The following is a 26,886-nucleotide window of genomic DNA, read 5'->3' as shown; positions in this document are numbered from 1 at the left end:
TTGGCCAGAGGGCTGAGCCTTGGCTGGGCCACTTCTTCAGTGGCGAGAACACATGCAGCTCCTGAAAAGCAAGCGAGGGCTGCAGACCGAGAGTATGAGACAAGGGGCCAAGAAACCGTAAAAAGAAGGTGTCAGACTAAAAAAGCTAATCCCAAAACACAGCCAGGAGGAGGCGCTCCAGCATAAAGTAGATGTTCCTGTGACAATAGGACATACCTTTTTCTTCTTTTGGGAGCATGAGTAGGTTTTTCACACCATACTTTCATTTCAGAAGCTATAATAGATTTAAAAATCCCTGTCCCAGTGATTTGCAGTTGTTAAAAGAACAGAAAAGTCCATATTTAGTGTGTTACATTGTCTTGGTGTCAAAACTTGTGCAAAGTTCTCTATGAACTTAGTAACTCAGTTAAATTTAAGTGAGCAAACCTTAGCAGGTCAAACTGCATTGCTGAATTTGTCTTTTTTCCTATTTAGCCAACTTATAAGAATATTGGTCTGATCTAGTATGGCAATTTCTGTGGTCCCTCTAGTCCTGTATTCTGTTTCTGACAGTAGGCAATACCAGATCTTTTGTAGGAAGGTGCAAGCAGATCCAGAGTTGACAGTTATGGAATAACTTGCTCATACTGCATGTTTTTCCTATCCCCCGTAGGATAGTGATTTCCTTATGCTCTGAAGCATGACTGATTATATCCCTAATTTATTTTAATAGCCTGCCTGTATGTTCTCATTATCAATATAAAATGTTTAATTATTTTTAATACTCTATTGTGACCGCAACAATAACTTGCAGCAATAAGTTCCACAGGTCAAAAGAATAGTACTTTTCTTCCTTAATAGCTTCTTATGAGGAACTGTGTCAAAGGCTTTTTGAAAGTCCAGACATATTAAAATAGTAAGTTGTTTTACCCACTGTTTAGTTAACATTTAAAACAATTCCAGTAGATGAGAGGCAGTTTACTTTTACAGAAATTGTGCTGGTTTGTTCCTACCATACTGTGTTTATCTAGTTTGAATTCTTTCATGTTAGAATCCTATTTTTAATTGTTTTAATCAATTTCCCTTTTACTGAGATAAGGTTCACTAGACTGCAATTCCCAAGATCAATTCAGCACCTTTCTAAAAATAGATACTTGCCATCCTCCAGTGCCCTTGTACAATAGAATAACTTTTTTAAAAAAAGATTACCTATTGATATTAACAGTCCAGCTATTTCATTTTGAAGTTCCTTCAGAACCCATGTGGGCAGCAAAGTTTACTTATTGCTCTTTGCTTTATCAATTTGCTCCTTTTTCTGACAATACCTCAACTTTATTACTTGAAAAGAGTAGTCTGGAGGCAGTGCTCTCCCCACCTGTGATGAAGACTGATGAAAAAGTCATTTAGTTTCTCTACAGTGTTCTATCTTCCTTAATTGCTCCCTTTCCTCTCTGGTAGTCCAGCAAACCCACTGATTCTCTCAAAAGACTTCCTATTTCTGACATACTTAATTTTACTCTTTCCCTCCCCCCCCCCCCTTTGGCTATATGCTTTTCATATTCTGTCTTAGCCATGTTAGTTTCCATCTTCCATTTCACCTGCCATAGTTTATGGTCCTTCCTATTGGTTGAACTTCAGCTGGATTTCCATTTTCTGTTTGGCTCCAATTATGTTTTGAATGTTACCATTTAACCACAGTGTTCTCCCTCTCTCCCCTAGTACTATTTTAGTTTAAGGGTATATCTTAAGACTCCCATAATTCAGACAGAAGTTAAGTAGCTGAGACTAAACATTTTAAGTTTAGTCACTTCTGACTTTAAGGTCTTTTTAACTGGCTTCTTGATTTTTTTCAAATTTCACTTCCTAAAGTTTAGTATTTTCAGTCTAGTTTTAAATATAATACCTCCTGTGAGTATACTGAATATTATGCCCATTATTCTCTACTTCACATGCTCCACAAATACAAGAGAAGATAATGAAAACACGCATCTCCACCCTTAGTCTCCTCTTTTCCAAGCTGAAAAGTCCTAGCCTCTTTTTAGTATGAGTCCCACATATTTTCTCTTGCTTGTTTTCTGATGATTTTCTCAGAGAACCAGTCTCAAAAAAAAGGGGGGGAGGAGAGGGGCTAATACATAGGAATTGAATGGTTTTTGGTTTTGGTGGGTTTTTTCAGAATTCTGCAGGGGGCCAGCTAATCTAATAGAGAACTCAGTTTACTTACCTAACAATGCTTCCTTAATTAGGTTTAAGTAAAATCATAGAATGATAGTAAGAAAAGTTTCGAGTACAATATACTCTCAAAGAAAGTTTAACACTTGTTCATGTTACCAGTATCTAAAGGTGAGCAGAAAGCAAGTGGCAGTTCTGTTTATTTCAGCAATAGGTGCTGAAGGTCAAGTTGTCAGGAACAAATAGGAAGACATTCAACACCAACAACCCAAAATAAAAACTTTTAGCTACCGCCAAAGACTGGGACAACAGCCCCCACTCTACCTAAAATCCTTGTATACCCTAAAGTCACAACTAGCAAATCCCATTTTAGCCAACATTTCACATAAATCTTTCTTAATATATTACACAGTTTTTCAAACTTTTGACAACCCAAAGGATAATAAATTAATCCAGAAGGGTTTTGTAGATGCTATGGCTTCACTTTTTTGTTGGGGTGTTTCAATGAAGTGTGCACCAGGTTTTTTGCAACAAGATTATGTGCCAACTAGGAACTGAACTGAGGCCATAAATTCACTTCACAACTGCCAAAGAACAATTAGGCTATGTCTACATTACAGACTTTACAGCGTATCCTGTGTAGCCACTCTGCCAACAGGAGAGAGCTCTCCCATCAGCATAATTAAACCACCCCAACGAGCAGCTGTAGCTATGTCAGCAGGAAAGTGCTGTCCACACCGGTGCTTCTGTCAGTGCAACTTATGTTGGTCAGGGGTTGTTTTTTTCCATACCCCGACCAACAAAAGTTTTACCCACAAAAGTGTTAGTGCAGACATAGCCTTAGACTATTGATTCCTACCTACCGGTGCCAAATCTGAAGCAATGCTTTTAGAGATAAAAGTTTCTGTAACCCATTAGCAATCTCTTGAAAATCCAGGCATCATTAAAACTATTTTAAAAGCTTTTAAGAGTCAAGGAATGCAACATTTTAGACAGCATATCACATTTTCTTAACTCTTTCACAAATTTACATGTGTATGTATTTTAATTTTATATTTGCAATAACCAAATGATTAGCCTTTGGTACAACAGTGTATGTGAAACAATTAGTGGAGCCTGTCCTACAAGCCCAGGTTTAGAGTGATAATTAAATGTGATCAGCTGTAGTCACGCAAAAGCCACGTTGGAGGTTATTACTCTTACAATAAAAGTAGACTTCCCAGGAAATACGGGAAATAACTTTCAAAAGAGGGGGTGTTACCTAAGTCTAAAGTCAAATATACTGTTGTTGAACTGCTATGCAATATGCAAGCCTAGCCAGGGAGCAAATCATCTCCTATAAACTGAGTCATAGCAAAAATGAAAGCTACAGCCTTGTTCACAATTCACACAGCTTAGTCCATAGAGAACAGAAAGCTTTGTATTCTTTTATATGGCTTTGAAGAGCCTAGAGAGATTTGCCACACCACTCACAAGGTATAATGAGGACACTTAAAGGGGCAAAATTTTCCACACACACACCTAAGTGACTTAGGACCCTAAGTCCCCACAGTGAAAGCCAATGGGCACTTTTGCAAATTTTGCCCAAGAAAACATTTTGAGAGGACACTTCTTAGATCTGTAGACACAGCCATATCTGACAGTTTACTGTGAGCTTTACCTATGTCTAAAATTAAGACAAACTTTCAAATATTAAAACTAAATGGAAAAGTAAATTAAGAAAAGTGACAGTATTTAGGCTAATAAAGTGATATTTTCCTACATTTCAGAAAAGTTTCTGGCAGATCTCCCAGTTCTGCTAATCTCTTCACAAGATCTGTTCCTAAAACTTTGCCGAATAATTAATGGGAGCTGGAGTAGGATGAGAAATGTGGGCATGGGAGGCACAGCAGCCAGTCAAGGGAGCTGTTGGAGGTGGTGGGCAACGTTGGTGTAAATCAATGGGTTCTAGTATGACACATGCCGCAATCCTTTGTTTACATAGCTGTTCTAACACACCAGTTCAATGGTACATCAGGGTTAAAGAGTTAGTTCAGGGTGAGGAGGGAAGTAATAGAAAAATTTTGTTGCTAATGTTATATATAAAACTTCTGTTTACTCTTGGGTCTGAAACTAGGTTAGATAGGACAGCAAAAACTAAAATTTTCTGACAAAGTCAACTACAAATGTGAGTCTTCAACAGCTTCCTTTACAATGCATTTTAAAATCTAATTGGAATATTGTGAATGTGTGATATAGTAGTTCAAATAGTTCTTTGTAAATAATCAATCAAGTGTCTTTAAATGAAATAATCTTACCAACACCTTCTGCTGCAACTTTTAACATCCAATTCGGCGACGCACACACACAATTCATTTTTAGAGCTGATGCAATACTACTTCAAGGTACAAGGAGTTTAACCTGCACTATGTTGAAATCTTCACCTTGGCAAGAATTTATCATCTGGATTTCTATCCAATTTAAAAATGGCGTTGGTGCTAAAGTATTACATGCGACTAACTAGTTGTGAATTTGCATACCATATGTTCTGTAGTAACTCAGCAGAAAGTCATATTGTTATTGATCAGATAAAAAGCCTTAATTCCCATTTTTCCAACCTACTGTTTGACAGCCTCCAAACCTTACTATCTGCTCTTACCATTCAACCTGTCCCTTTTACACCAAGGGGTAAATTGAGCTCACATAAATATGTTTTAATACAGTTAAATGTAAATGTATATATCTAGGGACTAAGAATGTAAGCCATACTTGCAGGATAGGGGCCTCTATCTTGGGAAGCAGTGACTCTGAAAAAGATTTGGAGGTCATTGTGTATAATTAATTGAACATGAGCTCCCAGTGTGATGCTGTGGCCAAAAGAGCTAATGTGATCCTGAGATGGATAAACAGTGCAATCTCAAGTAGGAGTAGTGAGGTTGTTTTACCTCTATGTTTGGCACTGGTGTGATCACTCTTAGAATACTGTGTTCAGTTCTAGTGCCCACAATTCAAGAAGGATGTTGATAAATTATGGACGGTTCAGAGAAGAGCCACAAGAATGATTAAAGGATAGAAAACATGCCTTATGGTGATAGATTCAAAAAGCTCAATCTATTTAGTTTAACAAAGAAGGCTGAGGGCTGACTAAAGTATCTATAAGTCTATAAGTATCTACATGGGGAACAAATATTTAATAATGAGCTCTTTGACCTAACAGAGAAAGATACAACACGGTCAAATAGGTGGAAGTTGAAGCTAGACAAATCAGACTGGAAGTAAGATGTACATTTTTATTGGTGACAGTAATTAACCATTGGAACAATTTACCAAGGATCATGGGAGATTCTTCATCACTGATAATTTTTAAAATCAAAACTGGAATGTTCTTCAAAATAATTCCTAGAGCATATATTTTAGAAGTTCTATGGCCTGCTATCCAGCAGGTCAGACTAGATGATCACAATGGTCCCTTCTGGCCTTGAAATCTATGAACCCTTCATTTCCTTGTTTCCTTGATTTCACCTAATTCCTTCCCTTTCCTTTATCCTTCATCGCACTGCTTCTGGCCAATTTTCCACTGCTTTCCATCACGTTTTGTTTCCACTTGAATACAACTTTCCTTTCTAATTACTGTCCTATTTCCCTTCTCCTCTTTAGCTCCAAAATCCTGCAGCATGCTATTCATTCTCATTGCCTTTACTTCCTCTTCCAATTCTCTTCTTGATCCACCCCCAAATTGGATTCCATCCTCCAAAAACACTGACCTCAGTGAAATCAGTCAAGGACTCCAAGTACATCTAAGGGACGCTTCTCTATCCTCATCTTCTATATCTCCCTACTGCTTTAGATATGGATCACCCTCTTTTCCCAGCTTCCATGACCCTCTGTTTTATTGGTCCTCCCATTCCGTGGACCATTACTTCATTAGAGCCATTATTTTCACCAAATTCACTTATCTTCCCTGCATTTGTTGGTGTCCATTAAGCTTCCACACACTCTACCCTTTACTCACACCTAATCTTCTCCTACTGTTTCAACTACCATCTCTGTGTTGGTGAATCTTCAAGTCTCTCTCTGCCTAGTCTCATCTCTAGATGCCTCTCAGACATTGTCTTGGATATTCAGCTGCTTCTGACACCCAACCCGACCTCTCCAAAGCAGAACATTCATTTTTCTGCCTATTCCCTCTTTTTTGCCTCCAATTTCTTTCTCCATTATTGACTCCCATCCTTTCTGTCTTCTAGGCTCGCAATCTTGGTGAAATTTACAACATCTCTCCTACTGAAGTCTGTAATCTGCTCCTGTCTGACCTCACTGTCTCACTTCTATGCTCTTAAGTCTGTCCAGAATTAAAAGTGATATTGCCAAAGCAGACTGTGAAGAACTTCAAAAAGATCTCACAAAACTAAGTGATTGGGCAACAAAATGGCAAATGAAATTTAATGTGGATAAATGTAAAGTAATGCACATTGGAAGAAATAACCCCAACTATACATACAATATGATGGGGGCTAATTTAGCTACAACGAATCAGGAAAAAAGATCTTGAGTCATCGTGGATAGTTCTCTGAAGACATCCATGCAGTGTGCAGCGGTGGTCAAAAAAGCAAACAAAATGTTAGGAATCATTAAAAAGGGGATAGAAAATAAGACAGAGTATCTTATTGCCCTTGTATAAATCCATGGTACGCCCACATCTTGAATACTGCGTACAGATGTGGTCTCCTCATCTCAAAAAAGATATACTGGCATTAGAAAAGGTTCAGAGAAGGGCAACTAAAATGATTAGGGGTTTGGAACGGGTCTCATATGAGGAGAGATTAAAGAGGCTAGGACTTTTCAGCTTGGAAAAGAGGAGACTAAGGGGGGATATGATAGAGGTATATAAAATCATGAGTGATGTAGAGAAAGTAAATAAGGAAAAGTTATTTACTTGTTCCCATAATACAAGAACTAGGGGCCATCAAATGAAATTAATGGGCAACAGGTTTAAAACAAATAAAAGGAAGTTCTTCTTCACACAGCACAACTTGTGGAACTCCTTGCCTGAGGAGGTTGTGAAGGCTAGGACTATAACAGCATTTAAAAGAGAACTGGATAAATTCATGGAGGTTAAGTCCGTTAATGGATATTAGCCAGGATGGGTAAGGAAGGGTGTCCCTAGCCTCTGTTTGTCAGAGAGTGGAGATGGATGGCAGAAGAGAGATCACTTGATCATTGTCCCTCTGAGGCACCTGGCATTGGCCACTGTCGGTAGACAGGATACTGGACTAGATGGACCTTTGGTCTGATCCAGTACGGCCATTCTTATGTTCTAAGTCACCACTGTCAATGAAGAGGGTTTAAGTACAAATCAATATGTATGCATAACAGGCACACACACAAACTTCTGCTTCCTTTATTATGGTTACCATCTGACAAGAGATATAAATTAGTAATGGGTATTTGCATTTTCGGTGTGGGCCTGTCCCATGCCTAGTTGCAATCAATAAGCAATCCAATAGTTATTCTGCATTTCAAATTTACTAAAGCTAAGAGTTGAGGTGCTTGGCTCCTTGCAGGAGGGAGCCTGTAATGTGGTACTGGATAACTATTACTGAATTCCCCATAAAAACTCTACACTTTAAACTATTTTTTATTAAATCGGCAATCTCCTGATGACATCCAAACTTTCCATTTGTCTTTCACAAAGGAATGAATTAGGCTAATTGAAGTTCTCTCCTGAATTAGTGACATGTAAATATAAATCAATTCCTTTTCTACTAATTTTTGCACATTTGGACTTAAAGAATTTTAAAAGTTAAAGTACCCAAGTTCTTTGGAGTTTCACAATGCTTGGCAAATGTAGCTAGGGGCTAAAGTAAAAATCTTAAGAGGAAACTTGTCCCCCTCCAAAGTTTGCCTGAATTTCTCTTTCCGGTCTAATTTTTAAGAGAGTATCTTTGAAACTGAAGATTCGTGCTTTTGCATAATCATCTTCTAGCTTATTAACTCTGTCATTTATTTGTCAAGCTTTGTAGACACATGAAAGAAGCCTCTTAAGAAGTTTTAAACAACTCATCTTTTTTCATGTACTAAAGAGCAGACCAAATTTTAGCACTGCATGTGAACTGATAATTAGCCAGCGGTCGATAAGCACATTGTGCTGACATATGGATAAGGTGAAAAGCAAGCAGGCAAGTGAGTTCTTAAGAATTTTACCCTGGGCAAAAAGCTGAATTCTTTGATGTGCATTTGACAAAGGAATTGAAGAGGAAGATTTTACTCTTTGCTGCCATCTTGGACTTCACCATTAAGTAAGGAGATCTGTCTTACCTGCACTGAATCCCATGCTTTGTTTGAATTCACAAAAATTAGAAGATCACTTATTTACCAATTTTCCCTCAATAAAAAAAAAAACCCAACAGGATAACTGTGTCTATTTTTGTGGAAACGAATAGACAAGGCTCCTAACTGGGACACTTTTACAGTACTAGGAAGGTATAAGTTACTTTTTAAGTATAAATTAATTAGAACAAAATCTTAAATATTGCTATCATTCATTATATAATAAAAGAGAAACCGTGGCATATTAAAACAGACACCCCTTCTCTCTCACTTTTCTTCTCTTTATAATACACTAACCTGGTGCAGTAATCTTTTCAGTTTTAGTAACTGAGTTTTTACAGCTGTGCAGTCTTGAACCATATGCCGAAGAGTCATTTCATCAAGCATCACTGTGTTCTCCCGTAAGCCCACCAACTGTCTAGGAGTCTGGTAGATGTTTGGTGCTCCATAGCCTTCAAAGTGACCAATAGGAGGCTCTAAGTGGCTGGAGCCTCTGAAAGAAATATTTTAGATAAAATCAAGAGCAGTCTTAGTCTAGAGCTAAAATCTGTGAGCTGTTTTTTTAATGAGAGAGCATTTTAGTATTGTGTGTATTATTAATGCTGTAAGCAATTTTTAAAATTGCAGAGTACTAAAGTGCATAGCTACACTTATTTAGATTGCCGAGTGGAGAAAAACGTTCACAAAACAAAGCCAGTGTTATCCCGATATAAAATTCTGCACGTTATTACACATCTGCAAGCAGCGTCCCACAAACTAATTCAGTTCCCAGTAATCCAGGATCAGTTCACACCTGCACCATCATACAAGCAACATCTATACAAGCTGGCTTGCAAAAAATGCCACACTATTTACTCGTTAATAAAATAGAAACACTTTTCCATGTCACATGATAGCTACTGGAACAATGAAACCAGCAAAAATTTTCCCTTGAACACATATGCTGAAATTGACTGTGCATTTATAATATTGTTTAACACACAGAAACTAGTTCCAGCCTAGGGAAAAATATTTGCATCTAAATTACAACCCCCTGGCAAAGATCTGAGTTTAAAGAAGGGAATGTTAGACCAGTACCATTATAAGTGTCATCTTCTCTCAAAAAATCTAATCATGGGCACACCACTTCTCTGAAAATGCTATAACCTCTCCTTCATCAGAAGAAACCACACATCAGAATACATTAATTTCTAACAACTCCCTCAGAAGAGATGCAACACAGTCCTTACCTGCTCAGGTCATTTTTACCATGTGGAAAGTGGCCTGCATGGCCCAAGTGATAGTGGTCTTGTGCACTCCAACGCTGCGGTGTCCTCTTCCAGAATCCATCCTGCTGCTGTCGCGTATTTCTGTCTTGTCTATCATAACGATTCATATTTTCACACTCCACTACACAGATGTTTAAAAAAGTTATGTACATAACATAGTCTAAAGGAATTCACTACACACAAAAATACAAGTAAATGTTAATCAGATACTACTAATAGATGCACAAGTACAATCTGAAACATGAATTCTTCTTCAAACTGATCATAAAAGCGAGCTAAGCTGAACACACAAGGATCAGAATTGTCATAAGAGACCACCTGTAATGGCCTCACTTTTCATCTCCACGATCCTTTTTGCAATAACTTCAGAAGTTATATTGTTAAAATAAAAAGTGATCAGAACCTGCAGCAGAATCTACAAAATGTAAAACTTAAGATTAAAAACATTTTTAGAAGACCAATTTGATATTAGAAAATGTTTTCTCTCTTTTTACTATCAGTATCATTAGCCTTTTAAGACTTAGGAACAATACTCAAAATATAAGAAGACAATATTTTAGAAAGAGGCCAATACAATGTTCTGCAATGAACAACAATTTTTCATTTTAAAAAATATCCCAAACTGGCTGTAGCCTAATTTGTTTTAGCTTCAGAAAGAATCCCTAAGAATTTTAAAAATATTTTAAAAACTTTAAACGTCTTCAGATTTAAACAGCTTTTGTCCACAAACAGTTTGAGAAGACTGAATTTGGCAACAGCTTGTAAACCACTAGAAACAAAGCCAAAACTCAACTACAATCCCTGCAGTCAGACGCCGCAAAAAAGTTAAAGTTATGAACTACTGTTCTGCTGCTAGACTTCCCTGTCACTTACCCAATGAGTTTTTCCTCACATTGTCAGCACGTCTCTAGAAGAGGAACTTTACACAACAGAACATTGTGTTACTCAGCTGCCTACTCAGACATAGTTGTACGTAAGACATTGATAAACAGGCCTTCCTTCCTGCTTCGTTACCAGCCTGCGTTTTGTTGGGAAGCAAGCCCAGTTTTACCCTGTGATTTAAAACTACTATCCTCACTCACTGCGTACATACTTGTTGAGCTAGAACTGTTTCTATATATAGCATCTAAGCACTATCCCAGACTCCAGAATGGAACAAGCAAAGTTTCAGTATGCCTATGAAGTATTCTGAGGGCGTTGGTATCAGTTAAATTATGCATAATCCTAAACTGACTAGGCAGCAAAGTGCATTTAAGGCTCAAAGTAATCCTAAATTAAGATATTGTTGTAATAATTAATCGTACCTATGCTCAATTTTATCAGCTACTTTTATAATCAAAATAATCAAGATACGAGGAAAAAAATCTCTTAAAAAGTGAATGGTTACATAAAACAAAATATAGTAAACAATTACTTTAAAAAGCTGCCTCCTATAGCTCATTATAGAGGAGTACATTACAAAGTATAAACAAATACATTTATAAGTAATTTCATTATAATTCAGCTTTGCAAACAAAATTGCGACTCCACATAGAGTTGCCAACTTTCTAATCGCACCCTTGCTGCGCCCCCTGCCCAGAGGCCCCACCCCTGCTCATTTCATCCCCCCATCGCTCATGCTCCCCCACCCTCTCTCCCTTTCACTGGGCTGCGACAGGGGGTTAGGGTGTGGGAGGGGATGAGAGCTCCGGCTGGGGGTGCAGGCTCTGGGGTGGGACCACAAATGAGGGGTTCAGGGTGCAGGAGGGGGTTCCAGACTGGGGTAGGGGATTGGGGTGCGGGAAGGGGTGACAGCTCTGGCTGAGGCCACAAATGAGGGGTTTGGGGCACAGGAGGGGGTCAGGACTGGGGGAGGGGGTTGGGGTGCAGGAGATGGAGAGGGCTCCAGGGTGAAGCCAGGTATAAGGGGTTTGGGGTACACGAGGGGGCACAGGGTGCCGGCTCCAGGAGGGAGTTTGGGTGCAGGAGAGGGCTCAGGACTGGGGCAGGGGTGCAGGCTCTGGCCAGGCGAAACCTACCTCAGGCAGCTCCCAGAAGTGGGCGGCATGTCCGGCACCTAGGCCAGAGGTGGCCACAGGGGCTCTGCACGCTCCCGCAGGTGTGGCCCCTGCAGCTCTCATTGTCCACGGTTCCCGGCCAATGGGAGATGCAGAGATGGCGCTTGGGCAGGTGCAGCGTGTGGAGCCCCCGTGGCTGCCCCTGCGCCTAGGAGTTGGACATACTGGCTGCTTCTGGGAGCAACGCGGAGCTGGGTAGGGAGCCTGCCTTAGCCCTGATGCGCTGCCGACTGGACTTTTAGCAACCCAGTCAGCAGTGCTGACGGGAGTCGCCAGGGTCGCTTTTTGCCCGGGCGTTCTGGTCGAAAACTGGACGCCTGGCAACTCTAACTGTACAAAATAGTTGGGGGGTAGGAAAGAGTATGAACCTTATCAAAATATGAATTTTGCTTATTCAGTTATTCACATCTGCAATGGTGTTTCCAATTTCTCCTCATCAGCACCATTTTGCTCTCTGTATTTGAAATTCAATTTTTGCATTTGTGTTTTAAGAGCTTTATAAACAAAATATTTTTAGTACCAAATGCTATTCTATTAAGGGATTCCCATCAGTTTTCCAATAAAATTCCCAGCCACCATTAGCGGAAGACCACTCCCATCAGGTAATAGTTTTTTGTCCTTTGAGTGATTTCAATACAGGTGCCACAATAAAAAAAAATGGTTATTAGCTTTCTATAACTATTGTTCTTAGAGATATGTTGCATATGTCCATTTCATTATAGGTGTGCATTCACTTTGTTCACTAGTGCCAGTGAGTTTTCCCTAGCGATACCTGTAGAGATGGCCCCTCCAATTGCCAAGTTCCTCATGCTGCAAAGTGAAGGTATAAAGGGCAGAGTTGTCCCTCTCATCCCTTAGTTCCTTCATATTAGAATACTCTAGTAGACTCCAATGCATTGGGGAAGGAGAGTGGGTCACATAATGGACATATGCTCCCTATCTTAAAGAACAACAGTTACAGAAAGGTATGTAACCATTTTTCTTCAAGTGCTTGCATATATCCATTACACTGTAGGTGACTCCCAAGCTGTTACTGTAGTCTGTGAGGCTCAGAGTCTCATCAGTAGAGAGGCTACAGACCACCTTCCTACATTTGAATCCTCTTTTAATTATGCAGACAGTGCATAATGTCTGATGAAAATGTGGATTGAGGACCACATTGCTGCTCTGCAGATGTCCATAACTGGGACATGCACCATAAATGCTGCTGAGATTGACTGAGTGCGCCATGAGTTGGTCAGAAAGTGTTGCCCCTCTGGCAGTGTTACAGAGTGTAATACAGTCTATGATCCATTTCGAGAGCCTTTGGGTGGTGACTGGATGATCCCTCAAATGTTCTGCATACGAGACAAAGAACTTGGATGAAATTCAAAAGGACTTTGTCCTATCCAAGTAAAAAGCTCAATGATCGTATAGGGTGTGGAGTCTTCACTTATCCATATATGAATTTGGTTCTGGAAGAACACTAGCAGACAGACTGATTCAGGTGAAAGTCAGAAATAATTTTCTCAAGGAACTTGGGGTGTGGTCTCAGCTGCACCTTGTCCTTGTAGAAAACAGTGTACGATGGCTCAGTAACCAATGTATTCAGCTCACCTATCCTCCCGACAAAGGGGACGGCCACCAGGAAAGCTACATTCACTGACAGGTGTAAAACAAACTCAAAGGGAGGGTCCATATGTACAGACAACAAGATGCACCTAAGGACTAACCCTGACTCCTATAGGTTCAGAAGATAATCCAGGATCATTTGAATTTTTGTCTGAGTAGGGGACATACCATGGGAGGCTGGCCAGATGAAAAAAATATTTCCACTTACTCAGGTAAGTAGCTCTCGTGGATGGTTTCCTGCTATTAAAGAGCACATTCCAGACTGCAGTTGAGCCTCCTCTGTATTCAGCCATGGAGGAGCCATGCCAGGAAGTCCACCACATGGTTATGTGACAGCAGGTCTCTGTTTACTGGTCACAGCAAGAGTTCTTGAGGTGTTAGTTTGCAGACATCTGAATACCACATCCTTATAGCCCAAGCCTGGCCAAGATGGATCATCCAGCCATGATCTTCCTTGAGCTTGAGGAGGACCCTGGCAGGTATGCATACAGGAGCACTTTACTCCAAGAAAAGAGGAAGGTGTCTGATATTCATCCCAGGCTGCAATCCGGCCTAGAGCATAAACAGGAACACTTCCTATTCTGACAAGTCACAAACAAGTCCATGGACAGAAAGCCCCCTATGTGAAACAACCAGGCTAAAATGTTCGTGCTGAGGGACCATTCATGGTCCAAACTGAATGATCTGCTCAGACAATCTACCATGGTGTTTTTGACCCTGAGCAGGTGATATGCTTTGAGAGGGACCAAGTTCCATAGCTTGACTAACTCTTTGCAGTCTGATCTGACTCTTCCTTGTTTGTTCACATAAGAACTGCAGCAGTTATTGGTAAGCACATGGACAGTCTTGCCCTGAATGCAAGGGAGGAAATGCTAGAGCACCCGGAAAACTGCACATAATCCTAGGACATTCATGTGCAATCTGGCCTCATGTGTAGTCCACAAACTTTGAGCTCAAAGGTTGCTGAGATGCACTCGCCACCCCACAGCTCAAGCAACTGTTACCAGAATAATGAGAGGGGGGGAAGAAAGAAAGGGACTTCCCTGCACAAGTTGTTTTGGCTCATCCACCAGGTCAGAGACAACAACATCCTGTCCGGGATTTGCACTAGCTTATCTAGGTGATGAATTTGAGGGCAATAGAGTGACAAAGAGCCATGCTTGTAAGAGGTGCAACCTATCATGAGGAATGACACATGTTCATACTGTCATGAGCCTTAAGAGCCTCAGACAGTTCCTCACAGTGGTCTGAGGGTGATCCTTCAGGGACTCCTAGAGGTCTGGTATAGCATGGAATCTGGAAAGTGGCAAGAAAACTTCTGGCAGAGATTGAATCAGGTCCATCTGTTACTCCTGAGGGCATTCTGCACCAAAAAATTAAAAATTCTGCGGACAATATTTTAAAATTCTGCAAAATTCTGCAAATTTTATTTGTCAAATAAATGTGGAGGCTCCAGCATGGCACTGGGGAGCACGGGCTACTGGTTGCACAGAGGTGGGAGATCACTGTGCAGCTCCCCCTCAGGACATGGACTCAGCGGTGAGGCTGCACCCAACCCTGACACAGCGCAAGGACCAGGCCTGCCCCAGAAACACCCCAGAGCCCTGCCCCTCCGTGCCAGGTGAACCAAGTGTGGGGAGGCAGGCTCAGCAAGACAGGATCCAAGTGTGGAGGGGCTTAGTGTGGGGGGATCCAGGTGTGGGTTGAGAGGGTTCTGTGTGGGGCTATCTGGGTGTAGGCGGCTCAGTGGGGGATCTCAGGGGGGATCTGGATGCACAGGGGCTTGTTGAGGGGTTCTAGGTTCAACGGTAATGGGACTCTGCAGGAGGGTCCAGGTGAAGGTGGTTGGTGCTCAGCAGGGGGGCTCTGAGTGAGGGGGTAGAGCTCAGCATGGGGGTCTGGGTGTGGGGGGCTCAGTGCAGGAGTCCAGATGCTGCGGGAGTGTGGTTCAGCGTGGTTGGGATCCACGTGCAGCTGGTTGGGGGTCGGTAGGGTGGCGGTGCGGGTGGCTTGTCAGGGTGGTCCAGGTGCAGGGGGAGTGGGGCTCGTCAGGGGGGTTCTGAATATAGGGGGGGTGAGGCTCGGTGGAAAGATCTGGGTATGAGGGGGTCTGGATGTATGGGAGTTGGACAGATGGGGGAGCAGATCCCTGTACAGGGATCCCTCCCGCTGCAGCTGAGGAGCGATGGGTACAGGAAGCGCTGTGGGGGGTGGGGGAGTTTGCAGAGCTTCCTACAGCCAGGGGAGAAATCAGGGGGTGGGTCAGACCCACCCCCAGATGCTGTGCGGGGGAAGAGGAAGTTCCATCCTCCCCAGCCCAGACAGGACTATCAGCTGAGCCTGGCACAGGGTAGGAGCCCCAGTGTGGCTTCCCCAGGCCCGCCCCCACCCCACACTTATTTACCTATCTGCTGGCTGCCTTGGACACCTGAAACATACTGCTGGGGAGAGTCACATGACCACTTTTGCAGCTTCCCTTTGCTTCCCCATCAGAAAGTCATTTTTCTGCAGGGACACAAAAATCTGCGTGGGACATCAATTCTGCGCATGCGCAGTGGCACAGAATTCCTCCAGGAATAATCTGTATGAGCCAGTATTGGGAAGCAGCAAGCAAAAAGGTCCACTCTACCATTGGTTACAGACTGACCTAGTACTTGAAGAATACACTTTTCCCCTCATGACAAAAATTCAGCCTTTTGGGGGGGGGGGGGGGGGAGGGGAGGAGCAATTCTAGCACAAAAATCTGGGGTTACAAGTTGAAATTTGGCAGGGCAATAATTCTCGCTGATAAGCATCTTTCATTTTACTGTTCTTTGAAACTGGATGTGATGGTTATGAGGCTATGAAAATTGCTCTTTGTACAGTCACAGTAATTTTTTTAAAAGTGATCTGCCAGCTGCATGCATTTGTGGTTAACTTAGCTGTGCAGTGAATATACACATCCCCAGCAAACACTGACATGTACATTCAAAAAACTTTTCACCTCAAGCATAACGTTTTCAGCTGCAACAAGGTATGCACTCAATGAGGCAGACGCTTCTCCTTCACTGAGTTGGGGAGCACAGTCAAAGAGGCAGAGCTCTGCAGAAGTCCTTGTCTTACTGAATGTTTACTTTCACATGACAGGGCATTGCAGTCATGTCTAGCCAACGTTTCTACAGTAACTCCACACTTAATGTTGTAGTTATGTTCCTGAAAAATGCAACTTTAAGCGAAACGATGTTAAGCGAATCCAATTTCCTCATAAGAATTAATGTAAATGGGGGAGGAGGGGAGGTTAGGTTCGGTTCCAGGGAAATTTTTTTCACCAGACAAGACATTCTCTCTCTCTCTCTCTCTCTCTCTCTCTCTCTCTCTCTCTCTACACACACACACACACACACACACACACATACATACACACACACATACACATACACACACACATACACACAGTATAAGTTTTAAACAAACAATTTAAAACTGTACACAGCAATGATGATTGTGAAGCTTGGTTGAGGAGGTGAAATCAGAGGGTAGAAGAGGGTGGGATATTTCCCAGGGAATGCCTTACTCCTAAATGATGAACTAGCACTCGGCTGAGTCTTCAAGGGTTAACACGTTGTTAATGTAGCCTCACACTCTACAAGGCAGCACAAATGAAGGGGGGAGGGAGACAGCATGGCAGAGAGAGAGACAGACACACACCCTGTGTGTGAGTGAGAGAGAGATGCACATTGCCCCTTTACGTACACTGACCCCACTCCAAGTACATTGCCTTTTTAAGTAGATCAGCAAGTTGAGACAAAAAGAACAGGAGTACTTGTGGCACCTTAGAGACTAACAAATTTATTTGAGCATAAGCTTTCGTGGGCTACAGCCCACTTCTTCGGATGCTGTAGCCCATGAAAGCTTATGCTCAAATAAATTTGTTAGTCTCTAAGGTGCCACAAGTACTCCTGTTCTTTTTGCAGATACAGACTAACATGGCTGCTACTCTGAAACCTGTCAAGTTAAGACAGCAGCTGCTGCCAGCAAGCTCCTTCTGTCCTGAGCCCTGTCGTGTCCCCCAGCTCTATAGAGATGGGGTAAGCGGGGGGCAGGAGCAGGGGGGAGGAGGACACCTGACTGTGAAAGCTTTGGTCCATTAACATTCGGATCCATGCAGGAGATAATCATAAGAGATGCCAGTTCAAAAGGCTATAGCACCCATTCTTCCAAAACTTTGGATATCATCAGTTCTACAGAAGGGTATAGACCCATTTCTTCAGAAAGTCTGGATATCACTAGTTCTTTGGAAGTCTTAAGAGAACATTCTTCTAAAAGTCTAGACACCAGCAGCTCTTCAGAACAGTCAAACGGTAATTTTGAATTAAGATATTAGCTGTTATAGTTGGACAGTTTTTAAATCATTGTCACACAGGACAGGGTCCTTTACATAACTGTCTGTATATTATAATTGATATACAGGGAGCAGCTGCAAAGCAGAGGGCAGGAGCAGCACAGGGCAGTGGGGGGAGGGACAGCTGAACTGCCGGCAATTGATAGCCTGCTGGGTGGCTGCTGCACAGGGAACTTAGGGGAGCGGGGAGCTGATGGGGGGCTGCCGGTCCACCCTGGTTCCAAGCCCCCACCAGCTAGCTCCAATGGGCTGCTCTTCCTGCAAGCAGTGGACAAAGCAGGTGGCTGCCAAACAACGTTATAAGGGAGTATTGCGCAACTTTAAATGAGCATGTTCTCTAATTGATCAGCAACATAACAAAGAAACAACGTTAACCGGGATGACTAAGTGAGGAGTTACTGTATTTATTTATTTTTTATAACTATGTTAAGTGGTACTGGCCATCCCAATTAAAGCTGAATTGTGGGACAGGGCTGGGAGGGCAAGATACACACCTCCATAATGCCCTGGCATCTGCTGTCCAATGTCAGCGCTCTGTTATTAAAGTGCTGGTTTTGGTCAATTCTAGCACCCCAAAGACTTCGTCTAGACTAGGATTTAAGGGTGCGATGTTACATCGCCTTCTCTAACTCAATCTATACATTCTAAAACTTTAACTTGACCAGCTTAGTATGTTCTAATACAGTTTGTCTTGATTAAAGATGACTGACTAATGAGATCTTTAAAAGCTTTGTTTATATAAAAGCAATTACAGGTAGCAATCAGCCATAAAGAGCAGTGCTGGGTGGAAGAATGCTTCATCTTACTCTGCCTCTGCAAATATTTCTCTTACCCTTGTAAGCAGCTGGCTGCACAGGCAATGTCAAGTTTAAATGTGTGTGTTATATGTGCCTGTTGGTCCAGGGTTCTTTGCATTGTGTCAGGTTGCCTGGGTACTATCTGGACTTTAACACCATTGCACAGGTCATGTTGTGCAGGCAAGAACTTCTTAATATATACATGTGCCTGGATATCACATTTTAATTTTTTGTTTGTTTCTTCAATAGGATTGGAAATTTGGGAAGTTTGTCCAGCCAGAAGGAGTTGGAATGGAGATGGAATAATATGGAGGAGAGTGGAGAAGAGTGGTGGGGTCTCCTGACCTAACAAAGGTTAGAAAATGAAGTAAAACCCATTACTGAAAACTAGAAGACAACCCAGCTTCTGTTCAGAAAGGAACTAAAATTGCATTATCTCCACCACCATCCCCCCACTACCCTTGGCAGCATAGGGGCTACCATCTTTCCTAAGGGAAGTTTGGCTTCACTCCCAATAGGAACAATAGAAGGTAGGGGCCATTTCAAAAGATGGCATCTTAACTCAGGATTCCTGTGACTTGAGTCTCATTCAAAACAGAATATGGAAACTATGTTTAAGATGGCAGTTCTTCGTGGAATTCTCTGCAGAGGATGTTATTTGTCAGCTGAAGGAGAATCTTTCAATTGCAAGGAAAAATGGCAAAAACTGATTACCGATCCTAAAATGTTTCTTCAAATGTAGCCAACACATGCGATTCCAGTGAGTTTAAAAAAACTAAATGGAAAGTTTGAATCCACTGTTATTCTGTTAAGAAAATTAGGACAAAAATGGTCTGGCACCAGATGCTAATTTTCTCAAAGGAGCTTTTTTTTTTTTTTTAAATAACTCAAAATAATAACTAATTTGTTTGTAAATTCCCACAAAATTCATTCTGTAAGTGCCATAGTTTTTGGGAAGATATAATTCTTTATACATAGCAAAGCAGTTAAAACCCTGCTTCAAGTACAAAACTTTTCTCAACCTTAACTGGAAGAATGACTGACACTTCCATAATAAGACAAGGTGAGTGATGTAATATCTTTTATTGGACCAACTTCTGTTCTGCAAATTTCCGTAACAGATACATAACATTGGGTTGAGTTGTGCATCTGGAGTATTAGGTTAGGTTGTTAGACCACATTCAACCAGGCTTAAGTACTTCACTAACCATTGTCACAAGGTGTGTCCTCAGGTAGGTCCACATCAAGCATGAGATCATCATCTTCGAGATCACACGAATCAAGGTTATTCAAGATATCCTACAAAAAAAAGATGAATGAAGGGAAAGAACTGCGTGCATAAACAATGTTCTCACTTACATGATCGTTACCTTTCTGCCCTGCCATAAAGTGGCATATTTTTATTTTACAATATACTTCCACTGTGTTTGTGTTCAAGACAACACATTGCCTCTTTCTCCAGTTGCAAGATCAGTCAACACTACCCAGTGCAATTGCTTTACAGTAAGGCTACTAATTATCACATCTCTGGCAGCCTGATACAGTAACAATGCCTCAGTAAACAGTTAAAATTTAACAAATGCATATTTTCTACCTGGTGTCTTGAGGTTTCTCCAAAGGTCTCTCTGTTCATTGGCTTAATACTTTTCAATAAGATTTCTCCAGTTAGATTTTTTTAAACCTTTGTGCAACTCATTTGCTCACTTTAATGAGCTGATATTAACTAGAAAATCCTAGTTTGTAAAGAGTTAGCTCCCTGAATTTTTATTAATAAAGTTAAACAGTACAAATGTTGCCACTTTTTCCATATTGATCAAAAGAATGAAAAGTCTTGTATGACTTCATAACAATAGTCAATACAAAAAAATGGGTAAAAATAATCAGTCAAAACAAAACTAGCACAATCTTACTTCAAGTATTAGATTTGTCTCTCCCAGCCTCAGTAAAGTACAAGTGGCAAAGGGACAGCTCTAAATTATAAACTAGTCAACTAAAAAGTTTCAGTAAAAGTATAATTTTGCAGGAAGTTGCACCATGGGTGACTCAAAACTCCTTTGCCACTGCCAAAACAGGAGGTTCATTGGCAACTGGAACTTAAGTGAGTGATGGACCCTGCACATGGCAAGCAGTCCTACTTTCCCCCTTCCGTAACCCACAATCTGTGACAAGATTACAGAAAGATCAACAATTAACACTAAAATAGGACATGCTGATGCAAATATTAAACTATGAAACCAATACTAATATAGAGATTTATATTTACAGGGTGAAAACTCAACAACAGTACCCAGAGTAACAAACACCCTAAACCAGAGGTGGGCAACCTGCGGTCCGTCAGGGCAAGCCACCAAACCGTTTGTTTATATTTGCACAGCTGCCCGCGGCTCCCAGTAGCTGTGGTTCACAATTCCCAGCCAATGGGAGCTGCAGGAAGCGGCACGGGCCTGACCGTCGCTTCCCACAGCTCCCATTGGCCAGGAACAGTGAACCGCGGCTACTGGGAGCTGGGGGGGGGTGCAAATGTAAACAAATGGACTGGCGCCCCATCAGAGACTTGTCCTGATGGGTTGCAGGTTGCCCACCACTGCCCTAAACCATCCCTTCTCTCATTGATGCAAACATCCAAACAGTGAACTAGTGGCAGGTAACACTCTGTACCTTGCCTTGAATGAGAAGGTGGCAACGTTTTTTTGTTTGTTTGTTTGTTTGTTTTTTTAAACAAGCTTCAGAGGTGCAGAGCAGGGAGAAGAGGCAGGACTCCTGCCTTGTGTCTGCTACACCTCTCAAGGGGCCATGTGGCCAGTCAAGGCCTAGTCACCAAGGCATCTTATCAAGGGGCAGCAGTCAATGACATCACTGCCATAGTACTATCCCTTCCCGCAGGCAGATTCCAGTCCCCCTGAACCAGCCAGCCAATCACGTTGATCTACTACAGCAAGTAATGCTGGACTTTAAACACTGAGCTGAATTGCAGACTACTGCTTCAAGTGATATTTTGTGTGGTGACCACTTTCTTTTATTTTAAACCTAGAAGTTTTATTTTACTGATTCTGTTATTTGATCTCCTTACTCTAAGGACCATGATATATGGGAATGACATGGTAAAAATCTTTACCATTTGATGGATTTGGCTTTTGGATCCTCTCCTGTGCCAACCCCAACATTTTACATTAGTTTGCTATGCTTTTAATCTATGCTTTTCTCTTTAGAACAGAGTGCCAGGGTGTGGCATCTTTAAATCCAAGTGGCAGGGTGTGGCGAATTTAAATCCTTGTGTTCTATTTTGTTGCTCAAGGCACCTACTAAGTTTTAGCAAAAAACAAGATGTGGACTTTTAAAGAGAAGGGAAGCAGATATGAATAAGTTTATTGTTGTTAAGCCAGTTGAGGTCTGGAATGCCAATAAGTGAACACCTACACTCCTTTAATATGTTGTCTGTAAATCATCAGAAGTTGAAAGTCCCAAATTTTCACTGAGAATTTAGGGTTTCCCAAAGGTTTTTTTGACCAACAAAACCTAAAACAAACACTTATTGGCACCCACCAGTTGTCTCCTGTGTGTTCACAAGAGGCTCTCTATCTTAAGAAGTGGAACAAACTGACTTAATAAAGGTTTTCCAACACTAATTTTACATTACTGTGTTTCTGCATTTGCTTGAAGAGTCTTAGTGCCCAAGAGCACCATTCTGAAGTGTGATTCATGATTCTGCTGTTCAGAAGATCTCCAAGATAATTTCTTTATTGAATGGGTTTTCTTCCTGGAACCTTGGCATAAAACTTTGGCAACAGCACACACTGTCAATACAGTCCATATGAGAACCTTTAAGTAGTTCTGGAAATTCGGTTTTTTGTTTGTGAGGCAGATCCAATTTGGTGCTGAATACATATTTTATGCAGCTCCTTCATCAATGTTTTATCCACTGCAACGTGAGTGTGAATGCACATGTACATTTTCAGGAAAATGTGTTAATTACACTTCTAGATTTACTGCTTTTCTATGGGACACTTTACATGCATAAGACTACTTACACTACAGTAAGTGATACTGAATAACCATATATAAGATTAAATATCTCCCAAAGGTAATGGGAAACAAACATCTTTGACATTCTAGAGCAATGTCCTACAACACATGTATTAATATGCTGTGTTTCTGAATGACTGGGTGTAAGCTATGAAACCTACATGACACACATCAGTGTTACTATGTTTCTGAATTTTTAATTGGCTGTCAGTAGGGTTTTAACATCTTGAGTAGCCACACCTATTTACAGATGTTAAGAGATGTTTATCGGACTTCCAGCAGGTTGTTCAAAAAACCTTATTGTACTAACTTCATGCCAGAGACTTCAAATCTGTCTAATAATTGTATCATTTTAACAGCTATCTAGGACTACTTTCTTTATTTTCCCCTCTTATTCTATTGACAATCAGTTTAGTGTTCATGAAAGCAAAGGGCTATTAACATTGGTTTTAGACAACTAAATAGGCATCCCCAACATAGATCTTTAATACAGCCAAATACTAATTTGCAAAACATATGCAGTATACTATTCTCATTAGCACACATTTTTACTCTTTTCTTAAAAACACCAAGTATACTGGATAATAGCAAGAATGAGCCCTTTTTGTAAAAGTAAATTACATGGCAGTCATGAGTTGCAACTTGCCCAGAATTTAGCAACCATAGCAACTTATCCAATGCATACATTATAGCAAAACCCAGTCAGACTCTGCCTGGTAGGACCAGAAGCAGCCAAAGCAGAGACTGCGGACTAGTGCCAAAATATGCCAGAAGTCTACTTACAATTCACAAAAGCATCCAAAAACCTATGATCACTATTTTATAACATGACACTAGTGTTCACCCATATATATGGGCTACGCTAGCATATATCATATTTCTCTCTCTCTCTCTCTCACACACACACACACACACACACACACACACACACACACAGGTAGTTATATAGCCTAAATTGGCCTGTATCTTTACTATAAACCTTTTCATTTATGCTATGTATCTCATAACTCCTTGCATTAGCTGAAGTAAGCTCTGGCTTAAAAAGATAGTAAATCTGTCAAGACCAGGACATATGATTATTTTACCAGACCAACAGGTAGGGAGTTTCTCACAGAACACTTGAATGCTAGTATCCAAACCAAAAATAAGAAAAGGAATAGAACAAGTTAAGGAACTGGGACAAATGGATGGGTTGGATATTAGTGACATGTAAGGAGATGTGTAACTTAGAAAATCATCCTATAAATACTACCAGCTGAAATGTGTAACTTTGGGAGCATACCTTCTACATAAGGTAAATGTAACAATGGTGCATCAGACAGTTCCCAGAGACTGGTATTTTCCTGTACTATATTATTGGTGGCTTACAGCAATAAACTTGACTGATATTGGCCATTTAGTCTCTTGAATATATTTTATAACAAACTAAGTGCAGTCAAGCAACTCACTACACAATTTATCAACACTAGTAATGCAAGTAATAAATCAATTTTAAGGATACCATTTAAGGATTAGCTGTAAACATAATTAATCAACTTTTCCTGAAATCTGCAAGTTTTTAAATTTTATTTTAAGTTTTTGTCCTGTAAGCACGAGAAAGCTAGTCTGGAAGTCACTGAAATCTTTCACTACAGCAGTGGTTATCTACCTTTTTCCATGCCATAAACACACTTTAGGGAAAAAAATATTCTGAGATCCCCTCCCCATCTAGCCATAAAGAAAGGAAGCATGGTCACAAACACCAAATTGAAAATCCATGCTCTCTATGAACGAGAGCCACATTTCCTAGCAGTTATGCACTCATGAAATGTGTTCTACTGTTCCACATTACTACTATTGACATAATTTCCTACGTGCGTTCTATTCTAATATGCCAATCATCATGGTATCTAATGCTGTACTTCTGCAAACAAATCTGTAAACAGATGGCACTGAGGTGTGAAAAGTGACAATTTGAATCCCAATTGACTTCACGTAGATTCAACAACATTGGAGATCTTTTTCTTTCTTAAAGCATGGTATGTTTTTGGTTACGACGAAATTGAGTCTGCATTAAATTCAGCAAAGGTCTGGTTATCAGATAAAGTGTGCATGGACTATTCACATCAGTATGATCAGAACATACACAATTCAGCAAACTGAATACTATTTTGCTACATCATCTTAGTTGTAGGATATTACATACTGTCGTGCAATACAATGTAGTTGAGATAAAACATCATATCTTGGCAGGAAGATAACGGATTTAAAATTCTTAGTGTCTTAGGCCTGGTCTACACTAGCCTGTTATTTCGGAATTAGCCGAGTTATTTCGGAAAAAAATGATTCCATCCACATGACCAAACGTTTTTTTTTAGATTTAAAGGGCTCTTTAATTCAATTTCTGTACTCCACCTCAGCAAGTGGAGTAACGCTTAAATCGAGATCGCAATCCCAGGTTAAAGATATTGTGGACGCAATTCTACGTTATTGGCCTCCGGGAGCTATCCCAGGATGCTCCCTTGTGACCGCTCTGGTCAACACTCTCAACTCCAATGCACTAGCCAGGTGGGCAGTAAAAGCCCCGGGAACTGTTGTATTTCATTTCCTGTTTGGTCACCAGCAGCACAGGTGACCATCAGCACAGTCCACCATCACAGGCGACCATGCAGAGTCTACCATCACAGGAGATCACGCAGTCCAGGATTCGCAGATGAGCTCCAGCATGGTACGAACGGGAGGTACTGGATCTCATCGCATGCTGGGGAGACGAGTCTATTATGGCAGAACTACGTTCCAAAAAAAGGAATGCAAATGCCTGCGCTAAAGTCTCCAGGGCCATGACGGAAAGAGGCTACTCCAGGGACACAGAGCAGCGTCGTACAAAAATCAAGGAGCTCAGGCAAGCATACCAAAAAGCCAGGGAGGCAAACGGGTGCTCTGGGTCACAGCCCCATACATTCCGCTTTTACCGTGAGCTCCATGCAATTATGGGGGGTGATGCCACCACTATCCCACCACTGTCCGTGGGCACCTGCAAGGGGAGAGTTGCACTGAGCGAGGAGGAAGAGACATTGGAGGAGGAGGACGACAGTGCACAGGCAGCAAGTGGGGAATCCGTTTTCCCCCCAGCCAGGAACTAATCTTAACGCTGGATCCAATAGCCTCCCCTCACTCCCAAGGCGGGCTCCTCTTCCATGACCCTGGAGAAGGTACTTCTGGTGAGAGAGAGCCTGATCGGAGCCACGCGGTGGGGAGCGGGGTGGGGGAGGAACCCAGCCGCGCTGGGTTGTTCGCGTTTAGAGTAAATGGCTCAGCTCACCCCTGCTCTGAGCCTGATCGGAGCCACGCGGTGGGAGGTGAGGGGGGCGAGGGTTGTTGTGTGCAGTGACCATCCCAGAGAGCCCGCAGGCCCTCCTTTTATATGGCAAACCCACCAGGCATTGCTTGCTGTGGGAAAGGGGGCCCAGCAGTTTGAAAACATTGAAATGAATGTAGAAGAAGCAGAACCCCACGTGCCCCTAGGGGCTGCCTGCAAGATGAATTCTGTTGCCTGGCCGTATTTTTAAAATACTACCCTCCCTTTTTCTCCTTCCACAGGTGCAAATGTTTCAACGCGGCCCCTATCTACTCCGTCCCAGAGGCTGGTCCAGATTAGAAGGCGGAAAAAATGAACTTGGGACGACATGTTCGCCGAGCTCATGCAGTCCTCCCGCACTGATAGGGCCCAGCTGAATGCATGGAGGCAAACAATTGCCGAGTCCCGTAAAGCATTACAGGAACATGAAGAGAGAAGGGAGGTGCACGATGAGAGCAAGCAGGACGCTATGGTCAAGCTCATGGGGTAGCAAACTGACATGCTCCGCTGTATGGTGGATCTAATGCAGGAAAGGCGGCAAGACCACAGACTTCCGCTGCAGCCCCTGTATAATCAAACTCCCTCCTCCCCAAGTTCCATAGCCTCCTCACCCAGACGCCCAAGAACACGAGGGGAGAGGCTACGGGGACCCACACACTCAATCCCAGAGGATCGCCCAAGCACCAGAAAGCTGGCATATGCGAACTTTTGATTTGGTTTCTGGACTTGTCCTTCCCTCCTCTTCCACCCCCCTACCTCCCCCCCAGTCTACCTTCTAATTTCTCTCAATGCATTGTGCATCAAATAAATAAAGAACAGTTTTTAAACAATTTTGACTTTATTTCCTTTCATATACATAGGATGCGGGTAACTTCAAGAGAAACAAACAACTGTCACACCGTACTCTGGCCAGTCATGAAACTGGCTTTCAAAGCTTCTCTGATGCGCAGCGCGC

The 26,886-nt window shown here is 41.7% G+C and overlaps 1 protein-coding gene across 4 annotated transcripts in view; it reads right to left on the bottom strand.

Moving 5' to 3' along the window:
* Positions 1-26,886, bottom strand: part of CCSER2 (coiled-coil serine rich protein 2) — a 110,708-nt gene that overhangs the window by 45,313 nt on the left and 38,509 nt on the right. For all 4 annotated transcript variants that reach the window (XM_065408287.1, XM_065408288.1, XM_065408289.1 and 1 more), the window contains exons 3-5: positions 19,780-19,870; positions 9,687-9,846; positions 8,755-8,950 (exon numbers count right to left, since the gene is read on the bottom strand). In XM_065408287.1, coding sequence (XP_065264359.1) covers positions 8,755-8,950; positions 9,687-9,846; positions 19,780-19,870 — 447 coding nt within the window. The remainder of the gene's footprint in view (positions 1-8,754; positions 8,951-9,686; positions 9,847-19,779; positions 19,871-26,886) is intronic.

This window comes from Emys orbicularis, chromosome 7 (assembly GCF_028017835.1).
Source record: "Emys orbicularis isolate rEmyOrb1 chromosome 7, rEmyOrb1.hap1, whole genome shotgun sequence".
NCBI lineage: Eukaryota > Metazoa > Chordata > Testudines > Emydidae > Emys > Emys orbicularis.
This window is presented reverse-complemented; position numbering and strand designations above follow the sequence as displayed.